Raw genomic sequence first — 21933 nt, 5'->3', positions numbered from 1 at the left:
TGAAATTCCTAGTGTCTAGCACTGGGAATTAGGGAAATCAGCACATAGAAAGGGGTACAGAATGGGCAGAGACAAGCATGTGTTTGAGGGTTTGTTGGTTTTTGTTTTGTTTTTCCTATGAATCTGCCTCTGGTCAAAGACTGGCTTTAATCAGGCAGATAAATTGATGTCAGTATTAAATGCCTAAAGCAATTGGCATAACTTCACCTGGAATTACAGCAGTTGATCCCATCTTGTAAAGGACTCTGTAATAATACATTAAGTGTGGGTTAATGCTGGGTACTCCTGGGGCCTGCTTGTCGATAACTGTCCTGAGTCCTCAAAGCAAAGCCCAGCGGATTTATTGCAGGGATTCTGGCAGACATGGATGCTCCCTGGTGAGGTGGGTGTAAGGATTCATCTCTCATGGTCAGAAGTTTGGGGTCTATGCAGGTATTTCTTGCCAGCTCCAGGCAGCCTTCAGAAACTCAGCTGTTGTTTTCAAAGTTGTTTTCTTATGCTTGTTTGCAGCAAAAGACTTGAGAAGATAAAAAGGATTGAGGTAAACGGGGTCAGGAGAATAAAAGTGCTTTGGTTTCTGAAGCAGCTGCAAAGCAGCGCGGTAGCGCGTGAGTGGCAGCCAGCTGAGCGATGGCCTCCTCCCCCGATTGTTAGCGCGGTGGCCGTGACTTTTTATCCGAAGAGGCCGTCAGGGAGCACCTTCGGGCACTGCTTCGTACGGGTCGCGGCTGAGGGCGTCTCCCGCGGTCCGCCCCGGCTGCCGGCAGGGGGAGAACTCGGCCCGCCGGGAGGCGGCGCCAGGCCCGGCTGATCCGGGCTGTCCCCGCCGGCTCCGGCCCTGGGGAGCACATTCACCCTGCTTTGGGGAGAGGCGGGGAGAAGCGCCTGCGGGCAGCCCGCGACGACGACGAGCAGCAAAGGAGGAACGTGGCAGGTCCGGGCCGCGCAGCGCGGGGCTCGGGAGGATTTGCCGACCGCCTCCTCTCGAGACGGGGAGCGGCCGCCCCCGAGCTGCAGCCTCGGGCCGTATTGCCGCGCTTCCCACTTCTGCGTTCGAGGTTGCCGCCGAGCAGGCTGGCGCCGAGCGTGGAGTCGAGACCCCCCCGGAGAGCTCCGCGTACCCCCCCCCCCCCCCCCCCGCTGGCAACGCCGGGGAAGTGAAGGCGGCTGTGAACCCAAGAGGACGGAGCGGTGGGGGAGGACCGGGAGGGCTCCGGACCAGAAATCCGAGCTCCGCACCCCTTTCCAGCAGATGCTCCCCAGCCAGGAGCTGCTATGCCCGGTGCCGGCACCTGTAGTCTGCCCGCCCCGCCCGCCCCATTGGCTCTGGGCACGGGGGGCGGCCCCGCACCGCCCTCCTCGCCCCCCTGTACAGCCCGGGCCCATATTAACGGACACTGAGAGGCGGAGGTTCCGCAGCGGGCGGTGGCGCCGGGCAAGCACGATGCCGCGCTCGTTCCTGGTGAAGAAGCACTTCTCGGCCAGCAAGAAGCCCAACTACAGCGAGTTGGAGAGCCAGACCGGTGCGTGCCGAGCCGAGCTGTCTCGCGGGTGCGGGCTGCCCTTCCTCTCCCTGCCGCAGCGGAGCGGTGCGCTGCCCTTCCGCGCGGCTGTGGGATTTTTAGTTCGTTTCTCTGTTACCGCGAGGAGCGTCCCGCGGGGGTGGGCGGAGGAGCGGAGCGGCTGCGTAGTGCCCCGGGGTAGGCAGAGACCCTTGGGGTGAGCGGTGATCTTTCCACCGTCCCTCGGCGCCGCGGTGAGCGGGGCGCCTCGCTCTATGCAGTGATTCCGTGTTGCCCCGGGGTGGGCAGTGAGTGCTCCGCAGGGTGGACTTGGGATTCTTGGGGTCGGTTTGGGGTCCCCGTGTCTTTCTGGCTCCGGGGTGCGTTGGGGCATGGGGTGGCTGTGGGATGCGGTTGAGTCCCTTTGCCTTGGGCTGGGGCGTGGTGTGGGTTCGAGCACCCTGTTCCCGTGGGCGCAGAGCCCACTGTGGGGTGGGTTGAGGTCTCCGTGTACCCCCATTCCTGTTCCCATTCGGGTGAGTTCATCCCGTCCATTTTCGGTGGGACAGACTAGGATTCCTTTGCCCCCCATTCCTAACGTGACAGGTCGGAGTCCCCTTGTTACCAGTGGGGTGGATTGGGGTCCTTACGCCCCTTGTTCTTATGGGGTGAGTGCTCCACTGAGTGCTACCTATTGCCTACAGTGTTTGCTGCCCCGCTGCTGTATGAGACGTGTGCGTTGTCTGTCATCCCTCCACCCGAAGTGCTGGGCCCTGGGGCCTATTACCCGCCGCTGGTGTGGGATGCTGGTCTGCTCTCTAGCCTTTTCCCAGCTGGCCTGGGCACCGAGGCAGAGGCAGCAGGTGGTGCGGCACCAGCGCTGGAATTGACGACACTCTCTAGTGAGGAGGATGAGGGCAAGAGCTCAGGGCCACCCAGCCCAGCCTCAGCCCCTTCTGCTGCTGAGCGGTTCCGCTGTGCCCAGTGCGCCAAGGCCTACTCCACCTTCGCTGGGCTCTCCAAGCACAAGCAATTGCACTGCGATGTTCAGACCAGGAAATCCTTCAGCTGCAAGTACTGCGAGAAGGAGTACGTGAGCCTGGGGGCTCTCAAGATGCACATCCGGAGCCACACGCTGCCCTGTGTCTGCAAGATGTGCGGCAAGGCCTTCTCCCGGCCCTGGTTGCTGCAGGGCCACATCCGCACGCACACTGGTAACAATGCTACTCAGCCCTCCTCCCACCCTTATCGATTCCCTGCTCCTAGCCCAGAGCAAACCAGTTGCCATGCTATTATCTTGGAAGATATAGGCTTCCCAAACTCCCTTGGCATGTCTCTTTAAATGTTCTAGTTGGAACTGACTGTGGAGTAAAGACACAGCTTGGGAATGTGTGCCTCGAAGCTGGGGCTGTTGTGCTGTGCTGGGATGCTTGGTCCTGTGCAGCTCCATGCTCAGAGACCTGCTGCTCACCACCATGGCCTCTGCCCCAGGGCCACGGCACCTGGCATCACCCATAGCTCTGCAACTCATGGTCCCAGAGTTACAGGCAGGTGTTGGCAGCTGCCTGATGCACCTGTTGTTGTTTGGGGCCATGCGCAGCTGCTACGCTCCTCATGCCCACAAAGCATCTCTCGAGCATCTTTTGTGGTGCTGTTGGGATGGTGTAATGGTTCCTTGGCACTAATTTTGTACCCTCTCAGAGTACTAAAGATGATGGCTGAAGGAAGCTGGCAAGGCTTGATTGTGCTTTCCAAATTGAGCATGCACATTCTTTTCCTCCAAAAGAGTCGAGAGGAATTCAGCCTGGCCAGGGCCTTTCAATGCCTCCAGGAAGGAGAAGGGGGAGTACAGGGTTTGGGGGAGGAAATGGCTGTGCTCAGCCCTAACGCTGTGACACCGTGGCAGGGCCTCGCTGTGCGGGAGCTGCCCTGCTTCTTGCAGATGGTTCTGGCATCAGGGATTTTTTTGAGTAGGAAATTCCCAAACTGGAGGCGTTGCTCGGTGAATGCAGGCCTTCCCGCGCCGCTTTCCATCCATCCCAGTAATGCTGCGAGCACTCCTTTTCATACGATTGCTGGCTAATAAATGGCTTGTTCTTTGATATTCCCCATGTGTTGATGCAGTGGTTAATTGGGAACGTTTCTCTTTGTCTCATAGGTGAAAAGCCTTTTTCCTGTACACATTGCAACCGGGCCTTTGCTGACCGCTCTAATCTGCGCGCCCACCTGCAGACGCATTCAGATGTAAAGAAGTACCAGTGCAAAACCTGCTCCCGGACTTTCTCCCGAATGTCGCTGCTGCATAAGCACGAAGAGACGGGTTGCTCAGGGGCACGCTGAGGACCAGCACTCCTTTCCCGTGCAGATACATGTATCGTACCTAGTGTTTGTAGGAGTTAGTTCCCTCCGTGCTGCCGTTGCCATGCACCTCGGACTGTATGCAGCCACAAGACATGCACGCTCCTTGTCCTGTGCTCCTGTGCAACCCCAAGGCCTGATCCTGCTTCCATCTGGACATCTTTGGGTGCAGGGTGGACTCCCATGAGCGGCACTGTGAGGCCTGGAGCATAGCAGCACCTCGCAGGTGGCACTGCATCCTGGCGTGCCACCAGTGTTGGGCATTGCAGCTGTGTAGCTCTGGGGGTTGCTTTTCTTTTTCTTCTCTTTTTTTCTTTTTTTTTTTTTCTTTTTTTTCCCCATAACCACTTGGTAATTTCTAAGAACCAATATTTTCTTTAATGGAAGACGAAGTGTTAACACAGCCTCTTTCCCTCTGTCTCGATTGTATATAAGCTGCAAGTAGAAGGTGTAACTATGCAATAATACAGTATCACATTAGTTGTGAAGCAGCTGCTTCTTCCCAGCACAATGACAATTTGCAGTGCCTGCAAGATTAACGGTGTCCATAAAAGGCATTGGTAGCTATTTCAAACAAGAATCCTGTTTACAGAGCAGCTATGCACTCAAGCACCTGTTAATATGACTCTTAACAACTGCTTTTCAAAGAGGACTGTGACTAATAGCCGGCACTTGTCAGCGATACAATGGTGGCCTGTCCAAAGGCTGCCCACCGACAGGTGTGTGCCAGAAGGGCTATTTATGGTTTTTGACAGGTGCCTCCTGAATGCGTCTCTTTGGACATTGTTTTTACAGAATCATAACAAAGAGGATGTTTACGTTTCAAAGGTACACTGGTATTTATATTTTTGTGCCATGATTTTGTACTGATAAAACTTTTATATAATTATATACAGTTTATTGATATTCAATAAAATGGTTAATTTATAATCTGGTTCTGTGTGTGCTTTGGTGAATGCATAGCTGAGCTGAGCACGGTTTGGGGAGTGGGGTCCGGGGCCCCAGTGGTTCTCCTGCTCCTCACGCTGGCTGCAGGTGAACCACAAGTGCTGCTGCACAGCAGGGGCTGTGGCACAGCCGTTTCTTGGGGAAGGAAAAGGTAGGCTGAGTCAGTTCCTGCAGCTGTGTGGGGCTGGGGGGAAGGGGGCAGCTGTGAAGAGACATGAGCAGGTAGAGGGCTGCTGGTGGGACTGCAGTGGGGAGCACCTAGTATGCCTTGAGATTCCCCATGGGAACCAATTCCCCTGGTGCTAGGGACCACCAGGACATAGGTTGGTGACTGGGTGACCCAGCACAGGTGGTGTGGCCATGGGGCTGGCACATCCTGTTGTCACACAGAGCCTTTGGATGGGGCTGTCCCAGGAGGGGTGAGGTGTGCTAAGGACACCCCTGGTGCCCATCTGCCATTTTCCACAACAAAACCATTCCTGTGCTCCAGCCCCCTCCCAGAGCTGAGAATGTGGGGCACAGAGCCTCACGACCCTTCACACTACCTCCCCATGGGGCTGAGTGTTGGTCCTTTCACCCCCACACGGCCTCGGTGCCATCTCCAGGACATGGCTGCCAGCAGGACGCTGAGCAGCCATCCCCTTGTGCTGGAGGCAGTGCCCGCAGTACTTGTGCCCAGCTCTCAGAGGCTCCCAGATACGTGGGGCTGTAAAATGGAGCAGAATTTCTGCTTGGCCCTTCTTTAATTAAGAGATCACCCAGTGTAAATCGACTTTCCCAGTCACATTCAACTCATTACATTATTATTAAGCAGGGCAGGAAGTTTTGGGTTTTGTTCTCGGGTGTGCTTTTTTTCTTCCTTTTCCCAACAGGAAATGGGGGAAGGGCACTAATTACTTTCAGCTTTCCATCCATAAAATCTTGGATTTGCAAAAGCAGCTAAACAGTTTTAAAAAAGACCAATTTGGAGCAAGGGCCACCTGCAGGAGCTTGGAAGGAGGGGTCAGGGGCTGACAACCACGGAGCATGGAGCTACAGGGCCCTTCCTGCAGTCAGGAGGCTACACTGTGAGCTCTGCATATCTTTCACTGGGCCAAATCCTTCTGTTTCTGTTCTCTGGCAGCATGCATCTGGCCATACTGTGTGGTCCCCAGTCTGATGTGCCTCGCTGGGGCTGGATGCAGGGAGTCCTGCCAGCCCTGCTTCAGTGGGGTGCGACGAATATTGGTTGGGCAGGCAATGGGGTTTTGGCCAGCCTCCTCCTTAGTTTTGCTACTCCCAGTTTTGCTTTGTCTGGAGGCTGGCTGGGATGCAGTGCTTTCAGAGGAAAGGTGTGAAACAGGTGAAGGACAGCCTGGGCTTCCACCATCAAATTCTGCTGGCTTTCAAACATGGCCTTAAAACATGGGGGAAAAATGTACCGCTGCCTGCTCTGAATCATAAAGGAGAAGCACGCCAGCACTGGGGCTGAGGCTGTGTCTGCCCTGTCTGTCTGCTTTAGTCAGGCTGCCCCTGCTCCAGGGTCCTGCAGCATGGGGCTACCCCATGTACCTCGGGATGTGCCTGGATCTGCGACCCCTCTGCATCACAAGGTTTCATGATGAAGAATTGCCCCTGGAACTGGGTGTTATGATGAGCTGCAATTTGCTATTTCACTTTCAGGAGGAAGCCCTCTGAGCAGCAGCCCCAGCTGAGTGATGTGCAGCAGCAGCAGCAGCAGCATTATCCCTGCCCTCCATCCCTGCCCCTGTCCTACGTGTTCTCCTGGGCAGCATGTGGTAAAGCCAAAGGGTTCATGACAAAGCCTCAGCAGTTTTCCCTGTTATTTCCCCACTCTGTTTTAATGCTACAGGAAATAAATATACCTTAAAGTTGCATCCCATGCAGGTAGAGCTGGCTCCACGCAGCATTTGGTGGCCATGTTGTGCGACCATCTGCAATCCATTATGGTGTCCATGCTTCCAGAGCCGGGATTCAGGCAGCCACTCCTTTATTGGAGCACATGGCTCAGCCATGCTGGCTCCACACACCCAGCAGGACAACATGCTGCCACCATTGCACGTCTAAACTCCTTCTTTTCATTTCCATGGGCGACCTCTGAACAAGCACGTACAACACTGTGGCTGGTGGAGTCCATTCAAAGGTTCAAGGGAAACCACAAAGTGTGTGTGCTTCTCCAGTTTTCCCCTCTCTCTGACCTAGTGCTGACTTAGGGGTTTTAGGAAAGGCACCGTGGGAGGGGCCAGAGAGTGACCAGAAGTAGGGCAGGACTCCGGGAAAGGCTAATAGTGGAGTCATGGCTGTGTGGCTGGTGTGGATTTGAGGAACGAATAGCAGGAGCTGTGCAGAAGCCAGGACAGTTGAGGGGCAGTCAGCAGGTACCTCAGGTGGCTGGTGATTCCAGGGATGGGAGGTCTTTGCTCTTGCTCCATGCCCACAGAAGGACAACAGGTGCAGGACTGGGGGATCACAGCTTCTCATGTCTGCATGTAAAGGCATAACAGCCTCTGTCCATTAATTGTTCACAATGATGAGGGCATTCACAAGCAAGCTGCAGGTGTAACTGTTGTTTTTCTGGCTCTGGGCTATTGACATGAGCAATTATATCAAATTAATCTTTAATCAGATGATAAACCAATAGCATGGGGCTGGAAAGGTGCAAGTCTTCCCAGAGAAACAAAGAGTGTGGTGAATGCAAAGAGGGCAGGAGAGCCCTGAATGGGAAGCAAACCCATTGGGTTCTCTGCAGTTTCTTCATCTGAGGATTCCCAGCTCAGCACGAGGGGAAAAGCACAAACACAGAGCTCTCCTCCTTCCCGCAGGGATCAGTGCGCGCTTTACTGGCCCGAGACTGCAGTTCCACAATAGCGATGCTGTGCTGTAACACACTGGAGATCTGCCTAGAAAATCATCAGAAAGTATTTTAAACCCATCACAGCATACATATTTATGGATCACCTCTGTTTTACTGGGCTCACTGAAAGCACTATGAGGCCTGTTTGACTTTCCTTCATAAGAAGTCTCATGTTTCACATGTGAAGAGATTGGCGTCTCCCGAGCTAATTACTATGGGTTTCCCTCCACCTCCACATTTTCCACGCAGGGTTATGCTGGCGACACATTGTCTGTTGCCCCCATGAAGCTGCAGTGTTGCACATGAGTCTCAGTGAGCAGGAGACACCATGGGCCATGGCAAGGAAGTGGCAGTGCACAGCGGCACAGAGTCACGGCCACTATAAAGAGCTCCAAGGGCCTGCATTATGTCATTACTCAATTAGCCTGTTGGTAGTAGCACTTCATTAGAGGGAGAGTTCCTATTCACTGGCCCTAATCTGCTTTCTAAAGCAGGCCAGCAGCCTTTGAGAGTTTTTCCTACTTTGCTGGAGAGGCAGAAGGGGGTTTTGGATTGTGGCCCTGCAATGCGCAGCTGGGAGCACCTTTGCAGCAGTGATATCCTGTGCACACTGCACCCCAAAATGCTGCCCAGCCCACAAGGAGCAGAGTACCTGCTGCTCACCTGGCCCCAGCATTGGCTGTCTGCACTCAGGGGGAGGTGTTGCTTTGGGGTCACAGCATGAATGACTGCAGCTGGGGACATGGCACTGCTTCACCCCAAATGAGGAAACCATATAACAGTACCAGGGATATCATCAGGGAGCAGAACCCCTTGCCCTTGCCCTGCCCAGCACACTGCTGCATGTTCTGCTGCTTTGTTTGCCCTCTGCCTGCTGTGCAGTACCTCTCACCACAGCGTGTGGGCTGCAATGCTGGAACCACCAGCACGCATCTGCCAGCCTGGCGTTATAGAAAACCCTGCTCTCTTTCTTTTTCTTTACATTTTTTCCTTCCATTTTGCTCTGTGAAGCAAACTGCACCACAGACATTAACTGGGGGTAGGAAGTAGCGTGAGAGTGGTATGCAGGAAACCAATGTGTGTCAGGAAAGGATGTTGGTGCTGGGCAGCACAGCTGGGGGTGAGCGCCCAGCACGGGAACCCCCACTGCCTTGCCTGGGTGATGCGCAGATTAGAGGGGCAGGAAGCAGAGCAGAGCCCTTAGCTTGCTGTTAGTGCAGGCAGCTGCTTTGATTCATGGTGGTCACTGGGGCCAGCAAAGGAGCACAGAGCTCTCAACTGCTGCCACGACCCCATGGCTGGAGAATCATCTTGAGCATCCCACATCCTGAGTGCCTCATGTCCTAAGCATCCCATATGCTCAGTGTTCCACGTCCCAAGCGTTCCATATTCTGAGTGTCCCATATTCTCAGTGTCCACGTCCTGAGTGTCTCATGTCATGCACCCTCAGCCTTCAGAGCCCCAAAGTTCCTCAGGCCCTATGCTGTGAGCGCCAGAGCATTCTCAGCCAATTCCACATCCCCCAGCCTGGGGCATATGTCTGCCAAACATCATCCTGTGCAAGGAGAATGGAGCTGGGGGTTGTCTCTTTCCCATAAGGAACAGCCATAGCTCAGCCATGGCTTAGAGAGGTGCAGCCTAAGCACAGGAGTTATTTTAGGTCAAGAGAAGTAGCTGGGTAGAAATATGCACTAACGTGGTTCTGGCAGCTGCTCTCTGTGATCAATAGTATTCAAACGTCATAGTCTGTAATATTGTAGTATTCAAAATTTACAGTAGTAGATTTCCACCTCTACTTTTTACAAGGCTGGAGGACAGAAATATGGGGCTTCCATTTACTGGACCCATTACTGTATGAATTATCTCTTTTTCTGACAGGCTGCTCAGAAAAGCTGTAGGTGCTTTGTCTCTAAAGTCATTCAAGAGCAGGCTGAATGGGGCCCTGGGCAGCCTGATCTTGTGCTTGGTCTGGCTGTTGGCAACTCTGCCTGTGGCAGGGGGTTGGAAATGGATGATCTTTGAGGTCCAACACAAGCAATTCTATGATTCTAAGATTCTGTGATTCTAAGATTCTCTGATTCTCTGATTCTATGATTTTCCCTCCATCTCTGCTGCTGGCAAATTAACAGCTTAACTTTGTGACAAAAGTCTACAGTTTATTCCCCAGAGCACAAGTTTCATTCTCAGTCTGCATGGGGGAAACTTAAAGTAACTACAGAAAATATCCTGCAAAAGCTCCAGCGGCAGAGAGCCGAACAAACGGGGACCACAGGCACCACGTGCACCAGGCATGCCACATGAGGATGCTCTCATACTTTGGCTGTGGCAGACTTGGTTGCTTTGCTTTGCTTTGCCTTCTCACAAGCCCCCAGCCCTTCTCGCACATGCTATCCAGGAAAAGCACCTACAGGTCTCTCTCTGGTTCTGGGCACAGCTGCAGGCTCATGTCATCATCAGGGCTAAAGCACGTCCCTGAGCCACCAACATAAGCAAGTGGAAATATTTTGAAATTATCCCCTTGCATCCCATCCATCCATGTGCCACCTGCACCAGACAGTCCTGAGATGTGTTACCAGCTGCTGGCAGCGCCATGCTCACCCTGCTTCTTGCTCCCTGCCCACCCTATCCCACTCTGCCTGCCTGGAGTGCTATGACCCTGAAGCACAGTGCGGCCGTGCATGTAAAATTAGCACCATGGCAGGGGGCAGCAGGAGGAGAGCAGCCCTGGGGCCGCAATGGGAAGCAGATGCTCACTGATTGAGCCCACATGTGGTGGTGGGAATGCTCAGCAGTGGTGCCCAGCCCAGGGAGAGGGATACTGTGTGCATTTGAAAGGGGCAATTCCCCACTTATCTTCTGCCCTCTCCAGCCCCACAAATGTGATTTGTCGAGCTTCGCCATAAGGGATGGTCATTTCTGTTTCTTCTCAAGGCAATTTTCCACCCACTCTCTCTGGCCCTGGTGGGAATTGTCAGCTCTGAGATAACGAGGAGGATGAATGGTTAGCACAGGATGTTGCATGAAGCCCAAGTGCTATTTGCAGGCAATTTTAATAAGTAATAATAGAGAGAACTCCAAAGGAAGTAACTTGGTACAGCAGACAAGTCAGATTTATCAAGGCAGAGAGGAAATACTCCCCAGAAATGAATCTGGCATGAGTTCCTGCACACCAGTCCCACGATCCTGTCTGCCACTACAGGCAGCTCTTATCTGAAACAGTCTGGTGTTTAAAATAGACTGGAAAATAAATAGTCCTCCAGCACAACTGATCCACCAGAGTCTGCAGTTCATCCCAGCAGCATTTATGGTTTTCTCTGGAGTGTTTCCGACGTGCACTTCAAGGCCTTCCAGCTCTCTCTTCCTCCCCTGCTTATGACATTAATGAACCTTAAGGGATTCTTAAAGCACATTTCATGGGCACGTATTTTTAAGCAGGAGAAGGAGAGTACAGTTCTCAGCCTCAGTGGGGTGGAGATGTCTCTGAGAGCCATGTTCCAGGCAGGAATCCATCACACACCAGCTTGGAGCAGTGCTGCAGCCGCTCTGCTGGGTGTGTGGTGCTTCATGATCATTGTTCACCACTGTGTCATCCTAATAGAGTATTTTATTGTTTTTCCAGTTGTACCTAAAACTATCATTCATTATCCTGCCTGTCCAGTGAGTGCCTTGCCATTAATGGATGACACAGGGCCCAGCTCAGAGTTTCCAGTGCTTCTCCCCTGGTGGGGCTGGCTTCACAATGCTGTGGTGCTGCCAGGATGTGCAGCCACTGCTCAAGGTGACATTGCCTGGGGGTGAGCTGATGGAGCCAGATGGTGGCTCCCGGCCATCGGGGCCATTGAAGCCATCCTGCTGCCCAAGATTGGGCACTGATGGCAATTGCTGTACTCTGATTGAATTAATCTTGTGTCTCACAGCCTAGATGGGAACATCCTGCAACACTTTCCAGCCAACGCAAGGTGCTGGGGTGCATTTGACTGGAAATGCCTTTTTGGCCAACAGAGGCATTGCTCCAAGAACTGAGATGGCTCAGCAGGACCATCCTGTGTCCATGCTCCATGACCCATGTCCCACACCAGATGCCTCATGTCCTATGTGTGCCCCATGTCCCATATCCTAATTGAGTCCCATGCCCGTGTCCCCATGCCACCCTGGCCCACCCGGGACACTTCTGCTCTGCAGACCCCTGCAGCCCCTGCCATGCAGCACTTGGGGATGACTATGAATGGTTGTTGCTTTTTTTTTTTTTTGCTGGAAAAGGTCCTTTCTGCAGGTGGGGAAATCTCTGTTACTCAGTGTAAGTCCTGACAGACTCTTTACAATAGTTAAAAGGAACAGCAATAAGGAAAAAGAACTTAAACAACCCCAAAGTGAAGGGCCTATAATTTATTTACTCTCCCCAATGAATCCTGGTTGCAAATCATTTTGTGTAAAAATAACTCCTTTCTCCAACTTTTGATCTCTGATATTCCTGTGTTTCCCTGGGGAAAATGAAATCTATGAACTTATTACTAATGTTTCCTGTCCCTGACAGTGGAGCCAGTTGATATTTTACTTGAGAAGCTGAGGAGAGGAAAAAAAAAAAGCTGCATAAACTTAATGACTGTAGACTGTTTCCAATCTTAGTTTCACTTTTTCAGATGGAGACTTTCCATCTTTCAATGGGGATAGGAAGATTTTAAAATAAAACATGATTTAACCTCAGCCAAACTTCCTCCCAGTGTTTACGCTTTTGGCTCAGGGCTTGATCCATTTAAAGCCGGTTCCTTTTGAAGCAGCCCCGACACATTGCTGTGCAATGATTGTAAATCGTCTGTTCCACTTCTGTGCCATAATTCCCACTGTCCCCTGTCCCGTCACTGCCCAGGGACGCCCCTGGCTCAACTCACCCACGCTTTTTCCTTTCTGACAGCAATCACCTTGACACAGCCATGGGCACACAGTGTGGTGATGTGGAGTGTCCCTGGGTCACTGCTGTCCCTGCTTTCTGGCATTTGGTCAGCACAGGGCTGCGTGCAGGGTTTGTGCTCCACTGTTGCTGGGATGGCATCTGGTCCTAGCCCATGAACTTCCGCTGTTGCACAAGTTTGGGAAAAAAGGCTGCAAACTTTCAGAATTGTCTAATTTTGTCATGTTCTCCCCAGACTAAGCACATTGCGAGCTCACAGCAGACTTTCTCTAGAAATGAAAGTTCTCCAAAACCAGGAAAGCTAAGCAACACTGAAAGAAAATGTTTTGGAGTGATGAAATCATGATGTTTTTCTCAGCCTGCACTATTCCTGTCTGTAGTCACAGGCCAGATAGTGCACTGCACTGCCTTTGCAGGGCTTTCCAATTTTTTTCCTATTTTGGAATAGAAAAAGAAATCCCAAGAAAACTTGGCAGCCCAAGCAGGTGCCAGCAGAGTACTCAGCTTCATCCTCTCTCCCTGTCTCCTGTCCTGGCCCTGCAGCATATCCCCTACATAACACTGCTCTGGGGGGACCCAGGGAGTTCAGGAAGGACGTGGGGTTGCAGGTGGAGTAGGGCAGCTCAGCTGTGAGCAGCAGCCCTGACGCCATTCCTGGAAGCCAGCTCCCACAAGAGCAATTCAGACACTGTTTTAATGTCAGCCAAAACGCATGGAATAAAAGGAACTTTAATGGGGTCTAAATTGAACTACACACCCTGGAGGATTCCTGGCTGCCCCTGTTTGTGACGGATAAATAATCCTGTGAATGCAGTAATGTTTAACATTCCCTCACATTATCTCATTGGCGTCCCCAGGCTCCTCAGCTGCACTTTTCTCTTCACTCCTTGTCCCACTAACCAGGTTGCAGCAGCACTTGAGAGCATTTTTAAAATGCAACCTGGGAGATCCAGATCTGAGAGAGGCATCCAAGCACTGAGCTCACCTCTGCTCCTGCTGCCAGCAGAGCCCTAAAACACCATCAGTTCAAGCACATCCCCAGACTGGCAGGTGGGGGTGATGCTGATGGGCATCACCAGTCAACCTGCATCCTGAAGGGGCTGTGGGAATGAAGAATCCTTGTGTCCCATGGCCTTTGTCCCACATCCCATGTGCACATCCCATATCCCACATCCCATGTCCCGTGTCCTATGTCCCTGTTCCAGCTGGTGCTATCAGCCATCCCTTCTCCCTTCCTGACAAGGTTCTGATGTTTCTGGATGGACAGCTGTAAATGATGTCGCCACTGGAGATGACCCTGGCTCTGACTCACATGCCACAGATTGTCATGGGAAGCAGCCCCCACTTCCCCCACCTGAATAGCACCCAGGTTGTTGTCCAAAGTGCACGACTCTCTGGATCATCCAGGGCTGTTGCAAAACTGCTTTCTGTTGCTATCCAGATACAAAAGGCACTTTATGAGCATGCATCTTGCACAACTTATGTGTCTGCTGGCAATCAGACACTCTTGACCCAGACAAGCACTCATTCCCTGCTTCCATCCCCTGCTCTGTGATGCAGCCCCAGGCAGATGTCTCTCCCCTCACCTCCCTGCCATGCTCCCTTCTTGCGCCATTCCACTCCAGTCCTTCTCTGTGCCACCTGTGGCAGTCCTGAAGAGTGCAGACAGTGACTGCCATCTTGCCAGACTTTCAGTCACACCAGGAACCAGCTGGAAAGACCGCAATTTTATTTTCATTTCACTTCCCTGTAGCTGCACTTCCCAGCTGCATCTGGCCATGGTGCGCGCATGCCAAACATTGCCACAGTCCTAAACCTGAGCTGTTCCTCCAAAAGTGTAAGCCTATGGGCACCCATCATGGCACTGGGGCAGGACTCAGCACCCCACAGGCACCAAGCATCCCAGCTGACTCCTTGGTGGGGATATGGCATGGCGCTGCTTTTTGTCTTGAGCACTCACACAGTTTGGAAGATGTGTTGGGGAAGAAGAGCAGACAGCAAGATGGGAATGGCTCTGATGTAAAGCAGAAATGGGGAAGTGAGAGGGGAGCCTGAGAATACTTCAGCCAGCAGTGCAGTGCTGGAGACAGGGCGAGAAGCACGTTTGTGTCATTACTCATGGAGAACCTGGCAGAGAGAAGTGCAGAGATAGCTAGTCTTCCACTGGGAACCACTGCTGGCTCTGCAAGGGTGCTCTGGAGGGAGTCAGTGGCCAATACACCAGAATCCAGCTGAGTCTTGGAGTAGGAAGAACAGAGCCAGGGCCATGTGCAGAACTTGGACAGCATGCTTCAGGGATGCTTCTGGGATGCTGTGAGGGTGCTGCAGGGATGCAGGGCAACATCCCAAGCCCAAGGGGATCCCACACCACATATCCTTGGTAGTAGCAGTCAGTGAAGCACAGCAGCCCCTGGTGTTCCCTTTGGCTTCCCCAGCAGCAGGATAATGCAGCCAGGCTGCCCCTTCCAAGGACACAGAGCTGTGACGCAACCGCATGCAGGTTGTCCCCTCAGCCCTTGTAGTCTGAAGTTTCCTTTAAGGCCATACAGCAAGCTGGGAGCCTTATTGCATCAGTTTGGGGTGGTAACTTTTTTTTATTGGATGTTTGCAGGCCATCATCCCATCTTCTGACTCCTCCTTGCCCAAGGCAGATGTCTGTGTCAGGTCTGTCAGGTGCTTAGCAGGGACATGGCTAAGCAGACATGTTCCCAGCTGGCGAATGGAAGAGGCATGGCAGCAGGGTATCGCACAGTACAAGTGGGAAGCAGTTCTGCTCTCGTGGCAGCAGGTGCATGCAGACCACAGAGCTGGGCGCATACAGCACAACCTGCCCAGAGGGAAAGTCGCATCTGGAGAGGAACAGATCCAGAAATTCCCTCAGCCTCCTCTACCTGTGCAGTGCAAGGGTGACTGGAGATGGTCCAAAGCTCTGCTTTTATGCGTTTGCATCATAGGCAGGGTTAAGCCCAGATGTGAAAACAGTGACAGTGGGACTCTTCAGCAGAGTGCCTGCCACTGTGCTGCACACCCCAGCAGGGCAGCAGCCCTTCCCAGATTGGGGGTCTCTGCAGGGAGCAGGCTTTGGGGATGCCATGGGAGTGTCTTCCCATGCTCACACTGGAATCACTGAAAGTGCTTTGTGAATGAGCCTGAGCTCAGATTTGGCAGTGCGGAGGGAACCACTCTGAGTCAGTCCTGGGATGCACAAGGCTGGCAGGGATGCATCTGGCTCCAACCACCACCTCTTTACCCTTCTCATTCCCACAACGCACCCTGGAGCTGCTGGGCCAGGGCCAGGACAGCCTTGAGGATTCAACCTGTATCTAGATAGCCTGACAAGTGCAGTCTCTTCTGGGGTGCATCCCCATCCCTGCAGGGCTCCTCATGTGCCCTAGCCCTTGCCTCAGGGCAGCCTGGAGCCCTATAGCTGTGACTCAGACATTAGTCAGAGTGTCAGAGAAGTATTCCACATACCAACATTAGTAGGAATGTTATTTACTGAGCACCGAAGAGTTCTGACAGGATAGAAAGCCTTGTGCCCGGCTCTTCCCCATGTATGGATGTGCACTGGTGTTACTCAGCACGATATGGCACAGACAGAGAATCTGGGGCTGCAGTTGTGCTTGGGGACCCAGCAGCTTGGAAGAAGTGGCTGGGAACAGAACAGACCTGCTCCAGCAGCACCCCACACAAAGACACGGGCTGTGCTGGGAAACAGGCAGCTGTCTGCTGGGATGTGTGTGTTGGAATTTTGGAGGAATGGGGAGCGAGCAGCAGCAGAGAGCTGGACAGCGGATCAGCATGCTGTAAAGAAATTTAGTAATAGTGCCCCTTTCCCTCAAAAAGTCTTCTTACATGTCAGAGAAAATATTTTTATAAATGTACAATTTCACTTCCCATCTCTGATGTTTTACAAGGGCTGACAGTGAGCATTCTCAAAGACCAACACTTTCCCAAAGTTGTTGGCTTTGCTCAGGGCCAGTGATGGGAAAGTCCATGGCCCCCCAGCCAGGGGAGACAGAAGCTGCCAAGTAGATTTTCCTGACGCACAGATATGTCCCCAAGCCCCGCTGTCTGCCCAAATACTTCAAAGACTCCGCAAATGCAAACAGATGAAGCACAGTGCTGAGTAAAGGGAGCCGCTGGTATTGTGGGGAGCTTGGGGCCACATGCAAGCGGGGTCCGTCAGGTGGGCACAGGCTGTGGGACAACAGGGTTGCTTGTCCTCATCACGCATGGGCAAATGAGAAAATATGGCACTTTTGTCCTCCTAAAAGCCTCTCCCAAAGCCTCTCCATTTGAACCCAAACACACAGAGCACCCAGCAAACCCCAGCACGCCTGCAGGGAGTCCCTGGGCACTACAAGCAGTCAGATCCCTCCCAATGGTCCCAAGGGAGAGCTGGAACCACTGCAAGAGCTGGGGAGAGTCAACAGGGATTGCTCCTGAGCAAAAGGAATTTTTAGAGTGGCTTAGCACATGTGAGTGCGTTTTACGGTTCTAACTTGTCCGGGGAAATTTGCAGCATGACTCACGCGTCTTTCTGGAGTTCCTGAATCACTGCATTGTGCGGAGAAGCGATGAACGTGCAGTGGCAGCGCTCGGCATAGCAAAGTCCCTGCAGCCGCAGCACTGCACAGCAAGGCCACGATAGGACACCGGTCCACTCCAGCACATCAGAGGCCGAGAGCTCTTTGACAGCTCCTTCAGAATGCCTCTCTTTTCCTTGGCATCTCAGAAAGCAAACAAATCCAACACAAGGTCGTGCATACGTGTGCTCCTTCAGTAAACAGTAAAAAAATAAATAAATGAAAAGGAATCAAGAAGAGCTGTTTCCCTGTGTCCCTCCGCCAGCACCACACCTCTCCCCAAATGCCGAATGCACCGTTTATTTTCCTTCCCATTAAAATCTCCCCAACAGTCTGGCTCTGGGAAACTCAATTTACGCTCAGACCTCTCGGTATATTACTCCTAACAGGAACAGAAAGGGGCAGTCAGCGAGGATCGGCTCCGGCAGCCAAACAAGCTGCCTTTGGTTTCTCACCGGCAGCGCAGCATAGGGACAGGAAGTCCCCGTGCAGACAGAAAGTCTGCAGCACTGCGCCGTGCCACCGCCGCGGCTGTGGGTCCTGCGAGTGCGGGGCAGCGGGAGGAACGCAGACACAGCGGCTGGGGCGGCGGGGGGGGGGACGCGGGGCCAGGGGAGCTGCGCCGGAGGGGAAGGCGGCTGTGGTGAGTTCGAGGTGCTCCTCCCCCTCAGGCTGCTTGAACGCGTGGGCTGGAGGCTGGAGGTGTCACACTGGGGACAGATCTTCGGGGTTAGAGCCTGTCCAGTTTGCCGGTCCAGGCAAACTGAACACCGAGGGCTAACCGAGTCCCGTTACTTGTCTCTCTGCATCCCTGGTGCAGGCACAGCGCAGCCCCATGGCACAGAGGCACCGTTTGAAACCAACGCGCTGTGCCGCAGCCATTAACTGAGAGGCTCAGGGGGAGGAGAACGAGGGAAAGTCTCTTGGTTTGTCCCTACCAGAGCCCTTGGCACTGCTCAGAATCAGTGCGTGGGCAATAGCACCGAGCTCTGGGAGTGCCACAATGGGACATGCCCAGCACTGCACCAGGTGTTTTCCAGCTGTTTCTCTCCACCAGAGCCAGACACACCCATACTCCCATAGCAAAGCTGCTTCAGAGGCTCCATCCCCCTGCGCTGTGAGAGTCCCATGAGCAGCATCCTGCCCCAAGACCCAGTGCTTGTCACAGGAGGTGTGTGAGGAGCTGGCTTTTCCCAGTCAGTGTAGGGTTACAGAAGCTCCTTGTTCTCCCGTATCTCATCCGTCATGACCACTGCACAGTGATCTCATCTTTCTATTTTTTGTGTCTCCTGAACAAAGCTGTGCTGTGCTGCTGCCCCCAACCCTGCCCCACCTCCAACTCCTGGGGATACCAGGGGTCCCTTGCCCCTCGCCCTGTCGGGGACTTACAGCCAAATCAAAATGCACAACCTGCAGAGGCTCCGTGGTGGTGAAGAGGCCAGCTGTGAAATCCATTTGCAGTTTTGCCAGGATTTTTAACCCTTTCATCTCCACACTGACTCAGTCTTCCCCACAGCACTGAGCAGCCCCATCAGCTCCTGCTCTCCTGCCCTTCCTTAGAGGCATGAGGTATCTTTGCAGGATGCAGCCCAGGGGGATCTCACCCCCGTGTTTGTGTTGGATGCCAGACCGCTGTCCTGCTTCACACGCACATTCGGATCCAGATGTGCTCAGGCCAGGACCCAGGAGTTTGCTTCAGGAGCCCAGAGCCCAGCGGAGGTGGGAAGGATTCTACTGTGTGGGGAAATGCCCTGGAAAAGTGCAAATCCACTGAGGAGCAGGAGTCTAAGGAATGGGAGAGTGGGGAGAGCTCAACATAGGCATGTTTCCTCTGGATCAGCTCCCAGAACCCCCCAGAAACCCTTCAGAAAAAGACCCTAATGCCGGTCCTTATTCCCTGAGCATTCTAAGCCTTGCCAGCACTGGGAGGAGGTGCCCGTGGGACTAGTTCAATTGGGAGGGAAGAAAATGAAGAGCCTTTGCCATAAAAATCTCAGAAAGTGATGCACTGAGGTGATTCAGCCATTCAAGGCATCTCCAGCCTGAATGCTTAATGATCACTTAGCATCTCTTGGTGCAACATTATTTTAGCTTGGAGACATGGCACATTGCCAGGGTGCAAAGCTCTTCACTTCTGGAGACTTTTCCCATGCCCCAACATCTGACTGGTGTGTGCAGGAGCCAGGCAGTAGCTGTGGGTGCTTCCAAGCCCCAGCTGTGTGCACTGCTGCTGTGCCCCTGACATCCAGTGCTGGTGTCCAGCCTGCAGGAGCACAACAGTAAATCCTTGGAGATGTTCCCTCTCATATGCTGGGACTGTGATTCACCAGAAGAAAGCATCTGTGGCATCCAAGGGCTGGTGACAAACCAGAAAGCTGCCCGCAGGCATGATGCCTGCAAGGCAGTGGCACCTGCGCACCTTTTAATAGGTAATGGAGATGTGCTTAGGTGAGCACAAAGGAACTGGCTCTGTTCAGAACTTTCCATTTAAAAGTGCAGCTGAAGAATTTTGCCCATGATCTAGTTCTCACTTTTTGGATAGGCCTCACCTGGTGCCTGCCTGTGCTGCAGGGGAGCTGAGGAAGATGTTTTGCTGTGAGTGTAAGACTTGGAGTGGGGGCAGCACATGCCATCAGTCAGCATGAGCTCATGTCTGTGGGCAGTGGTGTGGCCTGAAGGGCCTTAAGTAGGTGTTGAAAATTAGGAGGTTCTTTCAAAAAGGTCTTTGTGTGAGAAGGCACAGTGCAGTCCAGCGCTGATGGATCGATGGCATGTGTGTAAGAGCTGGCCAGGCTCTGCATCCTACCAGGACCCCATATCAGCAGAATGGGGTTGGAGACTTGGGGGTCACGGCTGAGCCCCCAGCATATTGCTAGGCTGTGACAGAATGGTAGGAGAGCCCTAATCTGGTCTCACGTTGGTGCCCAGTTTCCTGCAGTATTCACCTCAAAATGTCCCCCCAGAAGGGGGGGGGACATTGCAGCCACCTGAGGCCGGGGAACGCCAAGCACAGAGGGGTGGGGACAGGGCCCAGTGAGGGGATAGGCAGCAGACTGCTGGGCTGAGGGAAGGGCAAGCCATGCCTTGGCATGGAGCAAGGACATTGCCACCCCATTATCCTGCAGCCACAGGAGCCATTACAGCTTACCTGATAAAGTTAACAAGGAGTAGGCACAGCACGCCAGCAGCTGAGGTCATGTTGGAACCTGTCCTGTGGGAGCAGCTTTGGTGCGTGTACCGCAGATGCTGCAGGTAAGTTTCCCCAAATCCGTAATGCCTGAGGGCAGGCAGCTGTGTGGCTGTGGGGCCTGGTTCTCTCAGGTTTGCTGGAGGCACTGTGGTTGCTTGGTGACGGGATGGGTGATGGGTGCTCTCGGGACGGTACTGTGGCCAGGCAGGGCAGAAAGGTAAGGATGAGAACTGTGGGCAGGAGCAGGCCATCCCTGAGTGCTGCAGTATTACTCCCATGGTGCATAGCCTGCAGCTGGCACCCTAGGGCGGGCACCCATGGGTGGCACAGGACCACCAGCACCTGTTCCTTGTGCAGGCCCAGCACCTGTCTGTCCTTGGGGCGGTAACAAAGCCCCTGGAGGGACCATGGCTGGCGCTGGGGGGTGAGTTGGGGCCTGGCTCATGGTGTGAAGGGGACGACCCTGGAGTGCTTAGCACATTCCTCCTGCCCCTACTATCCCAACCATCCCCACCTCCATTGCCTCAGGATAGAGAAACAGTGGAAAATTTCAGCTTTTGGACATGGCAGCAGGAGAAGTGGGAACAAGGCCTGGTCCTGACCCCGTACATCAACACAGGCCTGGGCCACACTGAGGCCATAGGTCCCCATGAGCTCATTCTTATGGCTAACAACTAGATCCAGTCCCCACAGACCCTCTTGTTATCGCTGGCCTAAATCAACATCCCAATAAGCAAGGGCTGATGCAATTAGTGTGGGGGGGACAGCAGCCCATCTCCCTCACACCTGATGTGCCATTGCAGAGATGTAGGATCCACAGGGACCTCCCAATCACCCTCCCCACCGGCCCCTTAATATCCAAAGTGGCTGTGATAAGAAGCAGTTGCTGGGGCTGCAGGTGGGAAGGTGTCAAGTCATACGCGCGGGGCTATAAACAGTGTGTGCCCATAAAGCAGATCAAAGCAGAAGGAGTTTATTTTCAGAAAGTCTGTTTCCTCCATGGAGCCAGGAGACAAAGAGCTTCGGGGGGAAGGGGAGAGGGGAAAGAGGAGAAAACGGGGAGAGTGCAATGAGCATAGGGCTGGCTGTATGGAGCAGCTCCATGTTGGGGTGGGATCAGCCCAGCGGGACATGGGGCCCCAGAACCTCACAGCACCACTAGGGCTCCTCCAGGGGGACCTGGATCAAGGATCCTGACCTTAAATAAACTCACAGAAGACATCCCTGCTCTGCAGCCCCAAATGCCAGTGCTTGGGGCCAGGCAGGGCTTGGTGGGAGCTGAGGAGCTGCTGCAGGCACCCCAACACTGTGGCTCCTTCCTGCTCCAGGAGGGAGGAGTGAGAAGAAATCCAGGTGGGGAGGGTAGCCATGGCTGGTTTGTCAGCAGTAGGAGCTCCAGAGGTCAGAAAGCAGATGTCAGGGCTGTAATGAGTGTATGCTGGCTCAGAAATGCCTGTATCCTCTGCTTTCCCTCCTCACCCTGCTGATATAGACAGAAAATTCCCATTTCTTTTCACTGCTTAGTTGAGCAGTGAGTCACAGGAAACTGTATGGTGTCTCGGATCTGTTCTGCTTTAATTCCA

The 21933-nt window shown here is 53.4% G+C and overlaps 1 protein-coding gene across 1 annotated transcript; it reads left to right on the top strand.

The window, feature by feature from the left end:
* The first annotated feature begins 1397 nt into the window (after positions 1-1397).
* SNAI1 (snail family transcriptional repressor 1) lies at positions 1398-4794 on the top strand. Its single transcript, XM_042884933.1, has 3 exons — positions 1398-1523; positions 2207-2716; positions 3661-4794. The coding sequence occupies exons 1-3, from the start codon at positions 1445-1447 to the stop codon at positions 3840-3842; spliced, it is 771 nt and encodes a 256-aa protein (XP_042740867.1). The 5' UTR covers positions 1398-1444; the 3' UTR covers positions 3843-4794.
* Positions 4795-21933: the final 17139 nt, after the last annotated feature.

This window comes from Lagopus leucura, unplaced genomic scaffold (genome assembly GCF_019238085.1).
Source record: "Lagopus leucura isolate 7727_CA_CO unplaced genomic scaffold, USGS_WTPT01 Super-Scaffold_100047, whole genome shotgun sequence".
Lineage (NCBI taxonomy): Eukaryota > Metazoa > Chordata > Aves > Galliformes > Phasianidae > Lagopus > Lagopus leucura.
The sequence above is the reverse complement of the archived record's forward strand: the minus strand, read 5'-3'. Positions and strand labels throughout refer to the sequence as shown.